The sequence below is a fragment of the Pan troglodytes genome, chromosome 10 (genome assembly GCF_028858775.2).
Source record: "Pan troglodytes isolate AG18354 chromosome 10, NHGRI_mPanTro3-v2.0_pri, whole genome shotgun sequence".
NCBI lineage: Eukaryota > Metazoa > Chordata > Mammalia > Primates > Hominidae > Pan > Pan troglodytes.
Window position 1 is genome coordinate 101,809,821 of NC_072408.2, and position 21,169 is coordinate 101,830,989.

Here is a 21,169-nt window from a genome sequence, read left to right on the forward strand (position 1 = left end):
ACTTTCAGCCTTCGTGTCTCTCCATTCAAGTTCAAAATTCCCATGAGAAAATCTGGCTTGGCTTAGGTCTTCCCATATAATGAGCTATGGTAGTAAGGTAGGGTCCCAAAGCACAAACAGGACCACAGAGGCTGTTTCCAGAAAAGGGAACTGTAAACCAGGCAGCTACCCCAATACAAGTCTACTTCAATCACCATGTTTGGAAGCATCTATTTTGCAGCTGGAAAACAACAAAGTGAAGGGCAAAAAGGCACGAAAGACATTGTTTAGTCACACAATTTTAATTGTGAATTATAGTGAATGGTAAACAGTAAAAGAGTAATTACATGAAAAGCTCCATATTTTGCATGTTTCAACTGTTCTTCATTGTCTTTACTTGTAAGGTGTTGAAGGTGGGATCCACTCCTGAATCTTCTTTCTAGTGGTAGAATAAGGTACATATTGTTCTGGGGTGCCAGTCACGTTGAATTTATGGTTTGTCCAAATGAATTTACGAGCAGTAAGTGGTTTTGTTGTTGGAGGATCATCAGTCATACTGTGAAGCCAACGATGCCTTAAAGAGGGGAAAAAACCCAAACAGTTATGAAGAGGCAGTACAGCATAGTGGAAGGAGGGTTAAAAACGTAGCCCTGGAACTATTTTGTTGCTTGGGTTCAAGCCTCAACTCCATCAGTTACTAGCTGAATTCTTCTATGCCTTAGATTTTTTCCATCTGAACATCCCTACTCCTCAGGGATGGTATAAACATAAAAGGAGATAATAGACATAAAGCACATAGAAAAATTATTGTGTGTGGCAGATACGCAACAAATGTTAGCTACCGTTCTCATTACTGTATTTTTTTTTCTTCGTTTTCTTTCTTTCTTTCTTTTGGAGACAGGGTCTCACTCTGTCACCCAGGCTGGAATGAAGTAGCACTATCATGGCTCATTGCAGCCTCGAACTCCTGGGCTCATGTGATACTCCTACCTCAGCCTCCTACATAGCTAACACTACAAGAGCATGCCACCACCATGCCTGGCTGACTTTCAGAACATTTTTGTAGAGATAGGATCTCACTATGCTGCCCAGGCTGATCTCAAACTTCTGAGCTCAAGGGATCTTCCTGCTTCAGCCTCCCAAAGTGCTGGGATTATAGGCATGAGCCACCATGCCTGGCCCATTACTGTATCTTATCAAATCTGACACTATCCATTTTCAGACATGCCATGATTTTATCTACCTCTAAGAAAGAAAAGATGCTACCAAATAAATTATGGCCACTACTGATTATAATATGTATCCTAATTTTAGACGTGGAAATGTATTTTAGAACTAATAAAAATACAGTATTACTATTAGGTGCTAGAGGCCGATTCTGGATTTTCAGTATGCTCAGGTTACTCTGGCTCATGAAGGTTTAGTTTAAAACCCATGAGGCTCCTGCTGAGAAGAGCCTCTGATGCATTGTAAATTCAAGCATGTGAGTGTAAACACTAGAGAATATGCAACTTGTTATACTAAAAAATTAAATCAGGGCCAGGCACAGTGGCTCATGTCTATAATCCCAGCACTTTGGGAGGACGAGGTGGGAGGATCACTTGAGGCCAGAAGCTCAGGACCAGCCTGGGCAACATAGTGAGACCCTGTCTTAAGAAAAAAGTTAAATCGACCCCCAATTCACAAATATTTCAGTCATAAGTGCTTAACAATTTAAGAGGATATGTTCCAGAAATCAGACCTAAAAGCTGGATACCTGGAGTTGAAAGGGAAGAGACCAGCGATGCTGCTGCTAATGACAGGGAAAGGAGGAATCAAAGTTTGTGGGACAGAGTGCGATCAAGCAGGAAGCTAAGCTGAGGGGTTTACATGGGAAAGAAGGGAAGACAGAATTTGTCCCAGCCTCTAAGACCTGGAGCTCACAAGACAGAGACGACCCTATTGGGGGAAAAGAAAATGAGAGGACAGCCACAGAACTGCAGCCCGGGGGTGGGGGGAAAAGTGATTATCCAGCTGCAGAGAAAAGGACAAGAGGAGGATGTTTCAGTGGAATAACTAAAACTAAAGCTAATGAGAAAAAATTTTGGTTGCTATGTAAACCTAAGAATATTTGCTAGCAGTAATTGATAGATATAGCTAGGTAATTGACTAAAAACCAGTCTGAATAGAGATAAAATATGATTACAGTTGCTATGTTTATGTCTAAAGATAATTGTATCATGATCAGCTTACACAATGAAGAATGCAGAAGGCTGTACAAGCTAGGTCAGTGTCTGTCTTACATCCTCTAAAGGAAGCTGGGGATTAGTGAAAGTGACCTGGACCAATAAACTGTAACCATTCATATGAGCACACGAGCGCTGAAGCCCTTATGAGACGATAGTGGTGAGCCAGGCTCCACTAACCACTCAGAGGAGGGATTAGCTGTTAAAGTCAAGGCTGTCACTTACCAAGGGGCTTTATGTGAGCTTACGGCACAGCTAAAATATTTAACTTTTACCTCACTGAGTCAGCTTAACTAAAGAAAAATTTTATTCAAAAAATTGCTGTCAAGACTCCTGAAGGTTAAAATGATATTTAAGGAACCATAGTCCCAAGCTTATGCCTATTCAGTTACTTAAGTGAGGAAGTGAAGAGCTCATGGAGAAATGGAAAATGCTCCAAAAAAGGAAAAGATAATTTTTATCACAATACACAAAATCTGAAAATATTTATCCTAGCAAGTCTACATGCAAGAATCAGGGAATTAATAAATAATAAACTATACCCATTATGGCAGTTTATAAAGAATTATGAGAAATAAGGAAATGTTTATAGTCTGCTAGGCAAATATAACCCTTGTTATTTTATTATTAAATAAGGGGTAAAAAAAAATCATATCTTTCAGATTGCCACACCAGAGAGTTTTACTTGCAAAACAGACTCTTGGGTCTTTTTTTTTTTTTTTTTTGAGACAGAGTCTTGCTCTGTGGCGCAGGCTGGAGTGCAGTGGTGATATCTTGGCTCACTGCAACCTCTGCCTCCTGGGCTCAAGTGATTCTCCTGCCTCAGCCTCCCGAGTAGCTGGGATTACAGGCGCATGCCATCATGCCAGGCTAATTTTTTTATTTTTAGTAGAGATGGGGTTTCACCATGTTGTCCAGGCTGGTCTCGAACTCCTGGCCTCCAGTGATTTGCCCGCCTCGGCCTCCCAAAGTGCTGAGATTAAGGCGTGAGCCACTGTGCCTGGCCAGAGATACTGACTTTTAAGTTATTTTTTAAAAATTTGGCCAGGCACAGTGGCTCACGCCTGTAATCCCAGCACTTTGGGAGGCTGAGGCGGGCGGATCACTGGAGGCCAGAAGTTGGACACCAGCCTGGCCAACATGGCAAAACCCCATCTCTACTAAAAATACAAAAATCAGCCAAGGAGTAGTGACACGCACCTGTAATCCCAGCTACTTGGGAGGCTGAGGCATGAGAATCGCTTGAGCAGGGGAGGCGGAGGTTGCAGTGAGCTGAGATCTTGCCACTACACTCCAGCCTGTGCCACAGAGTGAGACTCTGTCTCAAAATAAATAAATAAGCAAATAAGCCAACATACTAACTGCATTGTTTAGAAAACTGTGTTGTAGTTGGCATTAGACTCACTTCAATTTTATATCCCAGTTATTAAAGGACAAAATATAAAATTATATATACTTGATAAAGTCAGAGAGACTGCAAATAAGGAGACTAGGAGAAAGGAAAAAGATTACAAATACAAAAGAGAAGACAATTTATAGTGAAAAAATATTACATTGGGAAAACTCAGTACTCAAATATATTGAAGTTATATCAAAATAACTGGAAAACAAAAATATTAAATCATAATTACATAATCTCCTCTACCAAAAAAAATTATTTTAACTTTTGGAATGAAGCTTAAACTTGCAAAAGAACTCCAACAGAAGTAATCCCATAAATGGTTAATCCTATTTTCAGTTGTATAAGAAGAAAAAGTGTGTTTAAGAACAGGAGAGGGAGATTTTCCCCTTCTTTAAAAAAAAACATGCTGCTTCACTTATATAGCCCCTCAGTTTGAGGATGTGAGCCACTCAAAATGGAAAACAGAGGGATTGATTTGTGAAGAAAAACTAAAATAGCCTAAAAGGAAATTTAAGGAATAAAAACATACATACAATATAAAATACATTTTTAAAAAACGATTGCAAATGAAAACACTCCTAAAGAGTGTTTTGTATTAATAACAAAGATAAGAAAGTTTAAGATTCTCTTTTAGAAAATTGCCAGAAATAAAACATCACCAAATAACAGCCAACAACAACAATGCAGACAGGTTTTTTCCTTAATTGATACATAACATTTTACATATTTGTGGGGGTATATTTGATATTTTGTTACATGCACAGAATGTGTGCTGATCAAGTCAGGTCTCTGAGGTATCTCCATCACTTTGAGTATTTGTTATTTCTGTGTTGGAAGCAATTCAAGTCCTCTCTTCTAGCTACTTTGAAATATACAATACTGCTTTGACTCTTTCTTCCTGGATAACATACATGATCAAGTTAGGGAATCAAAGACTGCAGTGGTGTCATCACAGCTCATTGCAGCCTCAAACACCTGGGCTCAAGTGATCCTCCTGCCTTGGCCTCCCAAGTAGCTAGGACTACAGGTACACACCACCACACTTGGCTAATTTTAAAATTTTCTGTAGGCCAGGCGCGGTGGCTCACGCCTGTAATCCTAGCACTTTGGGAGGCCGAGGCGGGCGGATCATGAGGTCAGGAGATCGAGACCATCCTGGCTAGCACAGTGAAACCCCGTCTCTACTAAAAATACAAAAAAAATTAGCCGGGCGTGGTGGCGGGTGACTGTAGTCCCAGCTACTCAGGAGGCGGAGGCAGGAGAATGGCGTGAACCTGGGAGGCAGAGCTTGCAGTGAGCCAAGATTGCGCCACTGCACTCCAGCCTAGGTGACAGAGCGAGACTCAAAAAAAAAAAAAAAGAAATGAAAATTTTTTTTTGTAGAGATGGGGTCTTTATGTTGCCCAGGCAGGCTGGTCTCAAACTCCTGGTCTTAAGCAATCCTCCTCTCTCAACTTCCCAAGGTGCTGGGATTACAGGCTGGCTTCTGACCATATTGTTCATGTTTCAGATATTTTCACTTAGTATCACTGAGACTAGAAATGGCAAAGATTTTTTATTTTTGTTTCTTTATTTTTTAAAGACAGAGTCTTGCTCTGTAGCCCAGGCTGGGGTACAATGGTACAATCTTGGCTCACTGCAACCTCTGCCTCCTGGGTTAAAGCAATTCAGCCTCCTAAAGAGCTGGGATTACAGGCACACGCCACCACACCTGGCGAATTTTTGTATTTTTAGTAGAGACCATGTTGTCCAGGATGGTCTCGAGCTCCTGGGCTTGAGGGATCTACCTGCATCAGCCTTCCAAAATGCAGGGATTACAGATGAGCCACTGCACCCAGCCTAGAAATGCCAAAGATTTTTCAATTTTTCAAAAAATAAATATGAAAGACTAAGGAAAAACTCCAGAATGTTTTTTGAAGTAAAAATATTCATCATACTAAAACTGTTACTCCATCTCACTTAGTTTATTTCACTTATTTAACACTCATCAAAGTATTCTAAAGTCTAGGAAACAGGATTACAATGACTTTCCCAAGGTCCCATACGATGTATGTTACAGACCTGAGGCTTGAACACAGCCTCCTAATGGTTGAATCAAGAACTTTTGATTAGAATTTAACTTTCAATCAATAGATGAAACTGGGTTGGGTTTAAGGTTTCCACAAAACCCCAGAGATCCATGTGACCCCAGGATGGGATTGATACATTTAACAAATTTAGAAACCCAACATGGTTCATTATAACATGGCAATTCAAACCTTGTTAGCACACTATTATTTAATTAAGTGCAATCTGAATGAAAATCCCAATGGGGTTCTTCTTAGAGTTTGACAATATGATTGTAAGCTTCAGTTAAAAGTTTATCCAAGAAAATTTTGAAAACTCAGAACAATCAGAAAGGCTGGCACTAGCATTATCAGACATTAAGTGAATGTCTTAAACATTAGAATGCTATAACAACTGACACAAAAGTACAATAAGAAAGTAGAAAAAATCCCCCAAATAGACTAAAATATATATAAGGTGAAACTGGCATTTCAAATCATTAAGTAAAAATTTCTCAACAAATTAAGCTAGGATAATTTTGTTGGGAAAAAAAAAAACACCATAAGGTATAAGTTGAGAGGAGTGTAAAAAAAGATAAATAAGCAAACAAAACAAAAGAAAAAAGTTAGATTTCCCAAGTCATCAAGGATTCCAGATAGATTAATAATGCTCAGGGCCAGGCACAGTGACTCACACCTGCTATCCCATGGGACACCAAAGCAGGAGGATCACTTGAGGTCAAGAGTTTGAGACCAGCCTGGGCAGCATAGTGAGACCCCCATCTTGACAAAATAATTTTTGAAAATTTAGCCAGGCATGTGGCACCTGTAGTCCCAGCTACTCAGGAAGCTGAGGTGGGAGGATTGCTTGAACCCAGGAAATAGAGGCTGCAGTGAGCCATGTCCTGCCACTGCACTCCAGCCTGGATGATAGAGCAAGACTGTTTCTAAATAAATAAATAAATAAAAATAAATAAGAATAATGCTCAGATACAAAATGAATATTTATAATCATAGAATATATTGATATTCATAGACTATGAAGGACCACTTGTAAAATTATTGTCAAAGGTAAAAAGCCATAAAAAGAAAAAAAGCTGATAGATCTTACTATGTAAAAATTGAAAAAATTATACAACATTGATGAAAGAAATTGAAGAGGACACCAAAAAATGGAAATATATTTCAAATTCATGGATTGGAAGAATCCATATTGTTAAAATGTCCATACTACCCAAAGCAATCTACAGATTCAATGCAATCCCTATCAAAATAACAATCACTTTCTTCACAAAAATAGAAAAGAAAAACCCAATCCTAAAATATATACGGAACCACAAAAGACCCAGAATAGGCAAAGCTGTCCTAAACAAAAAGAACAAAACTGGAGAAGTCACATTACACCAACTTCAAATTATGCTACAGAGAGGCCGGGTGTGGTAGCTCATGCCTGTAATCCCAGCACTTTGGGAGGCTGAGGTGGGTGGATCACTTGAGGTCAGGGGTTTCAGACCAGCCTCACCAACATAGTGAAACCCCATCTCTACTAAAAAATACAAAAATCAGCAAGTGTGGTGGTACATGCTTGTAATCCCAGCTACTTGGGAAGCTGAGGCAGGAGAATCGCTTGAACCCAGGTGGACACTACAGTGAGCTGAGATCGCACCACTGCACTCCAGCCTGGAACAGTAGAGTGAGACTCCATCTGAAAAAACAAAACAAAACAAAACAAAAAAAGTCTTAAAAAAGTTATACTACAGAGCTATGGTAACCAAAACAGCATTTTCGCCAAAGGTGCCAAAAACATACACTGGGGAAAAGGCAGTCTCTTCTGGGAAAACTGGATATCCACATGCAGAAGAACGAAATTAGATTCCTATTTTTCACTGTATTGTACAAAAATCAAATCAAAATGGATTAAAGACTTAAATCTAAGACCTTAAACTATGAAACTACTACAAGAAAACGTTGGGAAAACTCTCCAGGAAATTGGTCTGGGTAAAAATTTCTTGAGTAATAACCTACAAGCACAGACAACCAAAGAAAAAATGGGCAAATGAGATCACATCAAGTAAAAAGCTTCTGCACAGCAAAGCAAACAATCATCGAAGTGAAGAGACAACCCACAGAATAAGAGAAAATATTTGCAAATTACCCATGTAACAAGGGATTAATAATCAGATTATGTAAGGAGCTCAGACAACTCTACAGGAAAAAAATCTAATAATCCGATTAAAAAATGGGAAAAAGATTTGAATAGACATTTCTCAAAAGAAGACAAACAAATGGCAAATAGACATATGAAAAAGTGTTCGACATAACTGATCATCAGATAAATGCAAATCAAACTTACAATGAGGCTACTTTGGGCACACTGCCTATGGGGTAGCTCTGGTCCACAAGGAGCAGTAAAAAAAACCTAAAATGAGATATTATCTCATCCCAGTTAAAATGGCTTTTATACAAAAGACAGGCAATAATAAATGCTGGGAGGATATGGAGAAAAGGGAACCCTCAAACACTGTTGGTGGGAATGTAAGTTAGTACAACCATTATAGAGAACAGTTAGGAAGTTCCTCAAAAAACTAAAAATTGAGCTACCATATGATTCAGCAATGATGCTGCTGGGTATAACCTAAATGAAAGGAAATCAGTATATCGAAGAGACTTTTGCACTCCCATGTTTGTTGCAGCATTGTTCACAACAGCCAAAATTTGGAAGCAACCTAAGTGTCTGTCAACAGATGAATGAGTAAAGAAAATGTGATACTTAAATACAATGGGGTACTATTCAGCCATAAAAAAGAACAACATCCTGTCATTAGTAACAACATGGATGGAACTGGAGATCATTATGTTAAGTGAAATAAGCCAGGTACAGAAAGACAAACATTGCATGTTCTCATTTATTTGTGATACTTAAAACTCAAAACAATTGCACTCATGGAGATAGAGAGTAGAAGAATGATTACCAGAGGCTGGGAAGGGTAGTGGGGTTGGTTTGGGGATTAGGGGGAGGTGGGGATGGTTAATGGGTATAAAAAAAAATAGTCAGAAAGAATGAATAAGACCTAGTATTTGACAGCACAACACAGTGACCATAGTCTATAATAACTTAATTGTACATTTTAAAACAACTAAAAGAGTATAATTGGATTGTTTGTAACACAAAGGACAAATGCTTGAAGGGATGGGTACCCCATTTTCCATGATGTGATGATCACATATTGCATGCCTGTGTCAAAACATCTCACCCCATAATATATACACCTACTATGTACCCAAAAAATTAAAATTGTTTTTAAAATTGAAAAGTGTATGTCCTAAAACACTATAAACAGGATTAAAGACTAAAAGAAACAGGGGAAAATATTTGTAATATACAGAAAAAAGGTTCATCTATCATTACAAATCAGAAAAAGTCAAATATCCAATAGAAAACTGGACAAAAAACATCAAGAGATGTCAACAAAGAAAAAATTATAGTGGCAAACAATGAAGTTTAATCAAGGCAATGCACATTAAGGTATAATTTTTTACTTGCTAAATTAGCAAAGATTTTAAAAAATAAAACCCAGAATCAGTGAACTTAAAGAGAAATCAGTACTCATATACTATTCAATATATTTATCCTGAGAATATAAATTGGTATAGCCCTTCTAGAGGGCAATTTGGCAGCAGGTATCAAAAACTTATAAAACATGTATACTCCTGGTGGATCCATTTCCATTTAAGGAAATGAGGATATGAATACTCATGTACAAGGATATTTATCAGAGCTTTATTTATAACAGTGAAAGAATGGAAAGAACAAAACCAAAAATAAAGGGAATAGCTCATGGCATATCCATATGATGGAAGACTAAGGCATTATTAACATTTATGCTATAGAGAATATTTTGGCCAGGTATGGTGCCTCACACCTGTAATCCTAGCACTTCTGGAGGCCAAGGTGGGAGGATCGCTTGAGGCCATGAGTTCGAGACCAGCCTGGGCAACATGAGACCCCATGTCTACAAAAAATGCAAAAATTAGCCAGGCATGGTGGCAGGCACCTGTAGTCCTAGCTACTTGGGAGGCTGAGGCAGGGATCACATGAGCCCAGGAGTTCAAGGCTGCAGAAAGCCATGATCGTGCCTGGACAGCGGGGGATCCCATTTCTAAAAAAAGAGAAGAGAGAGAGAGACAGAGAATATTTTATGACTTGAGAAAATGTTCACCATATATGTTTTAAAAGCGGGTTATTTGCCTAATTTATTTAATACTTATAGATAGCATTTATAAGTCATGGGCACTAATCTATACACTTTACAAATATTAACCTATTTGATCCTTATAACAACTCTAGTGATAAATATTATTATCCAAATATAGTAAGTGAGAAAACCAGGCTGCCAAAAGTTAAAATAACTTGCAAACCCAGGCTACTTCTTCAAAAAGCTCAATTACATTAATAACAAAAACAAAAGAATACATATGCATAGAAATCGAGGAGATAAGAATAAACAGTTGTCCCTAGTATCTATGGGGGATTGATTCCAGGACACCCTGTGGATGCCAAAATCCACAAATGATCATTTGTGGATATGCAAATGTAGCATTTGCATATAATTTATGCACAACCTCCTGTATACTTTAAATCATCTCCAGGTTACTTATAATGCCTAATATGATGTCTGCATATGACTTCATTCATGTGGATTCAACATAATACTCGGCACACAGCAAATCCAAGTTTTGCTTTTTGGAAATTTGTGAACTTTTTTCTGATATAATTCCATCTAATGTTGGTTTAATCCATGGATGCAGAACCCACAGATACTGAAGGTCAAATGTATATCAAAATGTTAATAGCAGTGGTTTCTACAAGTGGTGGGATAACAGGCTATTCTTATTTCTTTTGTTATTTTTTGAATTTTCTATAATGAACATGCTGAGCAGTTCCTCATTCACCAAGAGTAATACATAGTTTATTTCCACATTCCACATATGGAATTTTCCAACAAGGCATCTTTGTAAAATGTTAGAATCAATATTAAATGAAGCAATGAATACTCAGTGAAATGTGTTAAATAAAAGCTGAGTTTTAAAAATCGAAACAATCTTGTCTTCTGCTTATAATGAACACATTTTAACAGAGAAAGGGTATAAAGAAAAGTAACATTCTGTAACATAAGAGAAACTACCCAATTAATGCAGTTTGTAGTTTCTTAGAACACAGTCTCCTAATATTCTGATTTTTCTGGAGCAGAAAATAAACATTAGGAAGGACTTACTTTGAAGAAAATATTATCTGCCATTGACAGCTAGCAATTTATTTAGAGAAATAATATTTTAGAAGACTATAACAGGCTAGGCACAGTGGCTGTCACATATAATCCCAGTGCTTTGGGAGGCCAAGGTTGGAGGATCACTTGAGGCCAGGAGTTTGACACCTTCTCTCTCAAAAACAAAAACATTAGCTGGGTGTGGTGGCATGCACCTATACTCCCAGCTACTCAGGAAGCTGAGGCAGAAGGATAGCTTGAGCCCAGGATTTTGAGGTTGCAGTGAGTTATGATCATGGCACTATACTTGGCCTAGGTGACAGAGCAAGACCTTGTGTCAAAAAAAAAAAAAACACCCCTCCGCCCTGCCCCCAAAACCCCACAAAACTGTAACAAATGATTCAGTGGGTCAAAGTGCTAAAAAGGACAGGTTGAAATTGCAATGTAATTCAGAGGTAAATCTAGTTTCAAATTCATTAAAAAGCTATAAAGGAGTAGCAGAAGATGCCATTTTTGGATCAGCTAAAGTGAAGAAAACTGATTATCATACCCAAAAAATAATGTTTGTTTCAAGTAAAATGTATATGTACATCCATTCATTCAACAAAAATCTATTGCAGAAATACTATGTGGTAGGCACTGTTCCAACATGGTATTTGGGGAAACATACAATAAATTAAATAATATTAAAAAAATGTTAAGCAGAGGTAGTTAAGTGCCACCAAGGAAAAAACCAGAGCAGGGGAAGAGTATGGAGTATGAGAGGGAACAGGGCTCTTATAGACTAGACCACCTGAAGAGCCACCAGATGGGCACTTGAATAAAGTGAAGGTGTGTGAGCCATGCCAAATCTGGGGAAACAGCTAGTGCAGAGACTGAGTTGGGAGTATGCTCACTGTTCAAGGAAAAGCAAGAAGGCCAATGTGGCCAAGTCAGAGTCAACAGGGCTGTGACTAGGACAGTGCATGCAGACTGTGATCACATAACGCCTCGCAGACCATGGAAGGAGTTGGGGTTTTTACTCTCACTGTGATGGGAAGCCACTGGGTCATTCTGAGCAGAGACTTGATGTGATCTGATTTACATTTAAAAATATGCACTCTCATCACTTAGCATGTTGGGAACGCTAGTGCACTGCAAGAATGTTATCAAACCAGTTGGGAGGTGACTGTAGATGTCCAGGCAAAAGATAATTGTGCCTTGGACTAGGGTAACAGTCATAGAGGCAGTGATGAGATGTGGGATATATGGAGAAATGAAAGCAGGATGAACTTGCTAACAGACTGGACATTAGAGAATTAGACTGGGGGATGACACTGAAGTTTTGGGCTTGAGTAAACAAGAGTCATTTAAGTGCTTAGGAACATTTTGCTTGATAGGTTAATCTGCCTATGCACTGGGGATTTGAAGAATTGAAAAAAATCAAATATCAAATATGTTCAATTTATAAATGTGACTAAACTGCTTAAAGAGATGTATTAACTAAATTTGCAAATGGGTATTACTGTTTAGGACAATGTAATCCTTTCCATTAGAGTTTATCAAACATTCATCAAAGAACAAGAGAAAATGATTGTTCCTTATTTTTATGCAAAAAGTAATTCAATTTACTAATCTTTTTATCCTATTTATAAATTGAACCTCAAGAATGAAAAACAATTAGGTTTTTAAATTTGCAACTATAATAAATAGTATATTAATTTTAAATCCAAATTGCCCAACAATCCTTTCTAAATACAAAAGCCCCACAGAAACTAAAACACTCGAACTGACACAGTATTTAGTGAGACAGGAAAAATGTCTGTGACATATTAAGTGAGGGGAGGGAGAAGCAAGTCAGAAAATGTTGTATACATTATATGAGAAATGTGTAGGTATATGTTATTTATAATAATAAGCTTTCTTCTAAAGAAGGTGTGACCAATAAACTACAATCAGTTTTTCACACTGTGGTCTTTAAAAAACATTCCTCTGTGGAGTCCCAGCTACATGGGAGGCTGAGGCAGGGGGGATGCTTGAGCCCAGGAGTTCAAGGCTGTAGTGTGCTATGATTGCACCTGTGAATAGCTCCTGTACTCCATCCTCGGCAACAGAGCAAGACCCCACCTCTAAAACAAACACCCCCAAAACATTCTTTCTCTACCCAAAAGCAGACCCTCAAATAGTTGTTGAATCGGTGAATAAAATATTAACAGTATTGCTTCTGGGCCAAAGAATTGTTTCTACCTCATATTAATAATTCTCCAGATTTCCACATTTTCTATAGCAATTGTATATTCTTATAATCAGAAAAAATCTTTTAATGGTGATTATAAGGATTGTTTTAATAACATGAAAAATTGCTTATAATATTGATGGAAAAAAGCAAGTAAAATGGAGTATGGTTATGAACACAACTACACAGAAAGGATTAAAAAGGGACCGGGTGAGGTGGCTTACACCTGTAATCCCAGCACTTTGGAAGGCTGAGGCAGGCGGATCACATGAGGCCAGGAGTTTGAGACCAGCCTGGCTAACATGGAGAAACCCCACCCCTATAAAAAAAAAAATACAAAAATTAGCTGGGTGTGGTCATGGGACCTGTAATCCCAGCTACCCAGGTGGCAGAGGCACAAGAATTGCTTGAACCTGGGAGGTGGAGGATGCAGTGAGCTGAGATCATGCCACTGCACTCCAGCCTGGGTGACAAGAGCAAGACCCTGTCTCAAAAAAACAAAAAAAGGATTAATGGAACTATGTCCAATATTGACAGTGCATGTCTACTAGGGGCTATGTGGATCACTCTCCTTTGCTAGAATGTTCAAACTTTTCTGATCTCTCCTCATTTCTTTCAAGAACAGATTCTATGTAGATTCAATGAATTTCATATTGCCAAATCACACGGACATTTTTCTGTCATCATCTTCCTCAACCTCTTGGCAACAATCAATACAACGAGGCTTCCCTGGCTAAAATACTCCTCTTTCTTCCCTTTCCTCCTACCTTGCTAGCTACTTACCTTGTTCTTTGCTGGTTTGGCAGGTTTGACCATTGTCCTAAGCTCGATTTGTATATTCAGCTGTTTACTTGATATATATCTAATCATGTAGATTTCACAACAGGTATCACACACTTACTATGTCCAAAAAGAGGCTTCTGATTCTAATTCTCCACCCCTACCAACCCGCCCTTCTACAAGTCTTCTCATCTCAGTGAATGGTCCCAGGATTATGGTACCAACCACTCAGGCCCCAAACCTATGAATCATCCTTGATTCTTCTCTATCGCCTCCATGTAATGGCCCTCACCTGCCACCCTGTTTCTCTACAAAGGCTTCTAGAACACATCACGCCAAATGAAAAACAGCTGACCACCACGATGTTAAGCATCTTAAACAAATTGGCCTTTCAAGGGCAAAACCATTTATTAATTTTTCCCTGGGCACAGAAAAATTTTCAGGGACAAAATTATTTTCTGTTAAAAAAAAAAAGAAACCCTTTACCATATACTATTATTTTTTAAATGATGTATTTATGTATTACTTCAGTAAATTAATTTTAATAAGAAAAATCAATGTACGAGGAGAGACTGGTGTAACTATGCTGAGAGAGAAAGACATGTTACTAAGAAATGAACAGAAAGTGCCACCAAGTGGGAAAACGGTATACATGTAATAGAGAAAAATCTAACCAAGCCATGTCTTGCTTTGTTTTTTTTTTTTAACTTGGTTCAAAGGACTTCAAGGTTCCAATACTTCAAACCACAAAAAGCACATCTTTATTTCTTCTGATACAAGTGAAAACAATAATTTTATACAGCCGTGCATGAAATAGCCCAAACTTTCTACTTTTCTACACTAATTCTATATAAATGCTAACTACCATAACAATGAAAATGAAGACTTCTGTGTGTTACTGTGTAGACGGTGGCAATTAGATAACTTCAGAATAAAACTGAAGGCAATAAAATTGGCATTGAACAAAATAAAGACAAGAACAAGAGAAAAAAAAAGAAAGAAAAAGTAGTATAGAATAGTACTTGAGCTGGGCACGGTAGTTCACACCTGTAATGTCAACACTTTGGGAGGCCAAGGCAGGTGGATAGCTTGAGCCCAGGAGTTTGAGACCAGCCTGGGCAACATGGCAAAACACTGTCTCTACTAAATACATACATACATACATACATACAAACAGTAGCCGGGCATGGTGGCCCGTGCCTGTAGCCCCAGCTACTCCGGGTGCTGAGGCAGGAGGATGGCTTGAGCCCAGGAGGTCGAGGCTGCAGTAAGCCAAGATCGTACCACTGAACTCCAGCCTGGGTGACAGAGCGAGACACTGCCTCAAAATAAAATAAAATGTTATTTGTTATCTACTTAAATACTTTCAGGGTATTCTACTCAATCAAATTAAATATAAATTCCCGAAGAAGAAATTAATATCTTGTTGCTGATCCCATAAGAGAATAAAACATATAGGAAAATGAAGGTACTGTAAAAAAAGACACTAAATTAGAACACAGTATTAGTACTAGTATTCATTAAGTGCCTATAAACTACAAGAGAACAAAGACCATACATATTTCACTCACCACTGTGAATATATAAACCCATCAAGGCCTGACATATAGGGGGGTGCTCAATATATATTCGTTGAATGAATCAAGTTTGTAAGCAGACTGTGTTAGGTTCTAGGCAATCCGTTTCTTGTTTTCAAGGCACGTGTAGCTCAACTGCCCGTCCGAGAAGTTTGCACCACCATCTTTTGTTTTTGTACTGGTGGACTTAGCAGCCTTTACTGGTGGCTGGTAGATTCAAAGAAGTGAAGGCCTTTAGACCAGAGAGATAAAATGAGCTCATTTTTCCACAAGATTTCTAATGTTTCCCATAAGATTAGAGAACATTAAATGAAACAGAGAAGCTGACTAAGATTCTATCCAAAACACTAATGTCTCTAAGGGAAATCTTTCCCTAGGTGAGATTATGCAGCTACTGAACAGACTCATAAGACTATCATAGGCCACACTTGGCACCTGAGAACTCAGGACAGAGGACAGGAATCACAGCTTGCCAGCTGGGCAGCATCAGATGTTCCTCTCCCTGGGAGTCTGTGCAGTTGTTCATGCAAGTGACAGCTCACCCAGCCGTCCAGAAGCTATTTTCTTTTTCTTTTCTTTTTTTTTTTTTTTTGAGACAGAGTCTCTCTGTTGCCCAGGCTGGAGTGCAGTGGTGTGATCTCGGCTCACTGCAAGCTCCGCTTCCCAGGTTCATGCCAGTCTCCTGCCTCAGCCTCCCAAGTAGCTGGGACTACAGGCGACCGCCACTAGGCCCGGCTAATTTTTTTTTTGTAGTTTAAGTGGAGACGGGTTTTCAGTGTTAGCCAAGATGGTCTCGATCTCCTGACCTCATGATCTGCCTGCTTTGGCCTCCCAAGGTGCTGTGTGTGAGCCACCGTGCCCGGCCCAGAAGCTATTTTCTTTAACTCCCTAGATGACACAGCTCAGGCTCAAGGGAGATGAGAGCATCATGAGGCAGGTGCAGGAGCTGCCCTAACTTCAAAGCTTTACGCTCCACCAGAGCCAACGTCTCTAATAACTCCAAAGGCATAGCTTCAGGATTCCCTTTCCCACAGGGTCATGCCAGTTCTAAGAGCAGCAGCACTCACCAGGCATTTCTAATTCCTCTCAATCCAGAGGCAATTTCCCAATCAGAGGTCGATTTTATATTGCAATACTGTTAAAACAATTTTATCTGGTTTCCAGGATAACAGAGCTAGGCATTTAACTGAAGGTCATATTCTCCTAACCCTTAATTTATAAAGTTAAGTTGAATACTACACTAGATAAAATCAAACCAAAATCCTATCTCCAGCATCAATCTCTAGCCTAACCAACAGGCTAGTTTTCAACTGTCTACTCACCTTCTCACGTGGTCGTCTATCAAGCTTCTCATACTTAACGTAGACTACCTCTTCTAAACCTGCTCCCCCTACTCCACTCTTCCCTATCTCAGTAACTGTACCTCTAGTAGTTCAGGCCAAAAATCCTGAAGTCATCCTTGACTGGTTTTTCTCTCAAAAGCCAATCAATCAGCAACTCCTGCTGACCCCATCTTACTTGGCACCCTCTAAGAGGGCCTCCAACGATCACTGCCTCCTGGTATTCACACCCTTGTATAATACCCTCATTTTAAGTGTGGCTGGACTGATTGACTTGCTTCTAATAAATAGACAACTGAAGTATGGGATATCACTTCCTAGATGAGGTTTAAAAAGACTGTGCCTTCCACCTTGGTCTGGGGAAGCCAGACGCCATGTCAAGAGGCGGCCTGTGCAGAGGTCTACTGAATGAGCTGGGAAGCAAATCTTCTGAGGTCTGTCTACAGCCACATGAGTAAGTGTGGCAGTGGGTCCTTCCCAAGTCAAACCTTGAGAGCACAGCAGCCTCAGAGAAGATCTCAGCTGTAACCTTGTGAGACCCTGAGCCTGAGGCACCCAGCTAAGCTACACTCAAATTGCTGTGAGATAACATTTACTGTCTTAAGCTAAGTTTAGGATAACTTGTTCCACAGTATAGACAACTAATACGATCCCAAATCTCACAACCTGCATCACTAGCACCCTAGTCCAACCCCATCAACAGCCTAGGCCATGACTTACAACAGCTTCTTAAGTGAGTAGCCTGCTTCCACACTTGCCTTGCCTCCTTCCTTTATTCTTCACAGCAACCACAGAGATGCTTTAAAAATGTAAATCAGAGTGCAAAAGTCATTAAGTGGGCCCGAGGAATGTAGACATCTGCACTTGGTATGCGAGGGAGAATGTTGCGGTAGCCCAGCAAGATGTGTCAGAGCCTTTGTGGGGAGAAGAGCCTGTCCACACAAGGAGAGGGGAGGGTGGCAAGCTGGTTTGGGGTGCTGGAGGCAAAATAGGGTAAGGAGGAAGTCCAGTGGGGGAGGGGGGATGAGAGGGCAGCAATGGGAACTTAGTTACACACAGTGGAATTGATCAAATAACTATATTAAGAAGAAACCAGCTATAAATGTGGAAAGGGAGAAAACTGGAGTGTAAACTGTAGTGCTGGACTGCCGTCAGTGGTACTGGTGGGGACACACAATCATTACCCATGTTTCCTAGCTTGTCCACTGAGAAGGCCTGGAAGCACTGACATTCCAATAATGATGAGCACATCTGACATTCATATCTTAGTTTCTAATACCACTCTCCACTAAAAAACAAGCAAACGGCCGGGTGTGGTGGCTCATGCCTGTAATCCCAGCACTTTGGGAGGCCAAGGTGGGTCAATCACCTGAGGTTGGGAGTTCAAGACCAGCTGACGCAGGAGAATCGCTTGAACCCAGAGGCGGAGGTTGCGGTTGAGCTGAGATTGCGCCATTGCACTTCAGCCTGGGCAGTAAGAGTGAAACTCCGTCTCCAAAGAAACAAAAAAACAACAAAAAAAAGCAAACAAACACAGGGCTCCTCAGAGAAATGGCTGTCTCCAAGGCTGGAACAGAGAAACTCTAAGATGAACCTGGAACACCTCATGTCAGAAAGTAAGAAGGTGCTCCAAGAATGATGAAGACTTTTCAAAATGACCCCCTCTAATGCTAATAGCCAAAAAAAAAAAAAAAAAACAACAAAAAACCCATATATATATAATATATATATATATGGAATTAAAAAAACTCACCATCCTGGCCAACATGGTGAAACCCCATCTCTATTAAAAATACAAAAATTAGCTGGGCGTGGTAGCGCACGCCTGTAATCCCAGCTACTCGGGCGGCTGAGGCAGGAGAATCGCTTGAACCTGGGAAGCAGAGGTTGCAGTGAGTCAAGATCGCACCACTGCACTCCAGCCTGGCAACAGAGCGAGATTCTATCTCAAAAATTAAAATTAACATAACATAACATAACATAACATAAGATAAAATAAAATAAAAGCAAAGTGGCTGGGCATGATGGCTCATGCCTGTAATCCCAGCATTTTGATAGGCCAAGGTGGGAGGATTATTTGAGGCCAGGAGTTACAGACCTGCCTGGGTAACATAGGGAGACTGTGTTTTTATAAAAAAGTTTTAAATTAGTCGGGCATGGTGGCACATGGCTGCAGTTCCAGCTACTTAGGAGGCTGAGGTGGAAGGATTGCTTGAGCCCAGGAGGTCAGGGCTGCAGTAAGCCATGGTCACACCACTGTACTTTTGCCTGGGCAACATAGCGAGACCCTATCTTTAAAAAAAGTGGTTGGTAGGCCGGGCGCAGTGGCTCACGCCTGTAATCCCAGCACGTTGGGAGGCCGAGGTGGGTGGATCACGAGGTCAGGAGATCAACACAATCCTGGCTAACATGGTGAAACCTCGTCTCTACTAAAAAAATACAAAAAATTTAGCTGGGCATGGTGGTCAGCGCCTGTAGTCCCAGCTACTCAGGAGGCTGAGGCAGGAGAATGACGTGAACCTGGGAGGTGGAGCTTGCAGTAAGCCGAGATCACGCCACTGCACTCCAGCCTGGGAGACAGAACAAGACTCCATCTCAAAAAAAAAAAAAAAAAAGCGGTTGGCAGGGACAAAGTACCTAGACATTTCTCAGAAGACATACAAATGGTCAACAGCTATATGAAAAAAATGCTCATTGTCACTAATCATCAGGGAAACCAGATCAGACTGTGCAACATAGCAAGACCTCACCTCTACTAAAAATAAAAATAGGCCAGGCACAGTGGCTCACACCTGTAATCCCAGCACTCTGGGAGGCCGAGGCGGACAGATCACCTGAGGTCAGGAATTTGAGACCAGCCTGGCCAACATGGTGAAACCCCGTCTCTACTAAAAATACAAAAGTTAGCTGGGCATGGTGGTGCGCACCTGTAATCCTAGCTACTCAGGAGGCTGAGGCAGGAGAATCGCTTGAACCCGGGAGGCAGAGGTTGCAGTGAGCTGGGATCACGTCACTGCATCCCAGTCTGGGCGACAAGAGCATAACTCTGTCTCTAAATAAATAAATAAATAAATAAATTAGCTAGTCTCAGCTACTCAGGAGGCTGAGGTGGGAAGATCGCTTGAGCACAGCATATTGAAGCTGTAGTGGGCTATTAATGTGCCACTGAACTCCAGCCTGGGAGACAGAACAAGACCCTGTCTTCAAAAGAAAAAAGAAAAAAAAAAAAACAAGCAGAGTAGAATGGTGGTTACCACGGGCAGGAGGAGTGGAGAGTATAAGAAAGAGGAGATGTTGATAAAAGAGTACAAAATTTCAGTTAGGAGGACTAAGCTTTAGTGCTCTACTGCACAGAATGGTGACTGTAATAAATAATAATTCACTGTATATTTGGAAATTGCTAAAATAATTTTAAGTGTTTTTACCACAAAAAAATGATAAGTATGTGAGGTAATTGATTTATTAATTGGCTTGATTTAATCATTCCACAATGTAAACATGTATCAAAACATCATATTGTACCCCCACAAATATATACAATTATTATTTGTCAATTAAAAATAAAATTTTAGCCTGGGCAACACTGTGAGACCCCTATCTCCTAAAAAAAAAAACAGCAGGTTGTGGTGATGCACCCCTGTAGTCCCAGCTACTTGGGAGGCTGAGGCAGGAGGATGGCTTAAGCCCAGGAGGTTGAGGCTGGAGTGAGCTGTGAAAGCACCAGTGCACTCAGCCTGGGAGACAGAGTGAGACCCTATCTCAAATAAAATATTTTTAAAAACTGAGAACCCCTCCCCTCTAAAAACCTCCAAAGCACTCCAAATGCAGCTTGAATGGGTTCCAACTAGTCAAATTGAGCCCAATTTGAACAATAAAAGAACCATTTAAAGCAATGGATTATAACCCATTGATTAAAATAGGAGTTGATACAGATACAAATAATGAATTAAAGCTTTGATGAGTAAGGGGATACTTACATAACCTCAAAGTGTCTCCCCACAAAATGCTAATTAATTTCAAAGGGAAAATTAGTAACTTTAGAATGGAGAAAACCGGCAGACCCCTTAATCACGTGATAGAGGTTTTCATTAATAATAGGACAAAAACAAATCAGCTGCTACTTAATAGAGTGCAACAAGAAAAACATGGCTTCAGTGACAGGAATGTCACAGAAGCATAGCCTGAACCTAGTCAGGAGGAAACATTCAACAAACTCACTGAGGGACCTTCAACAATATAACTGTCAAGTAATTTTCAAAAGCGTCAAGGTCATGAAAATCACAGAAAAGTTGAGGAACCAATCAAGTGTGAAGGAGACTAAAGAACTTGAGATCCATAT

At 39.9% G+C, this 21,169-nt stretch overlaps 1 protein-coding gene across 3 annotated transcripts in view; it reads right to left on the minus strand.

Moving 5' to 3' along the window:
• Positions 1 to 262: 262 nt before the first annotated feature.
• Positions 263 to 21,169, minus strand: part of NDUFA12 (NADH:ubiquinone oxidoreductase subunit A12) — a 37,497-nt gene continuing 16,590 nt past the window's right edge. For 2 of the 3 annotated variants that reach the window (XM_063784790.1, XM_009425971.4), the window contains one exon: positions 263 to 553. In XM_063784790.1, coding sequence (XP_063640860.1) covers positions 373 to 553 — 181 coding nt within the window. In that variant the 3' untranslated portion in view covers positions 263 to 372. The remainder of the gene's footprint in view (positions 554 to 21,169) is intronic. The other variant, NM_001071784.1, reaches the window with a different exon arrangement.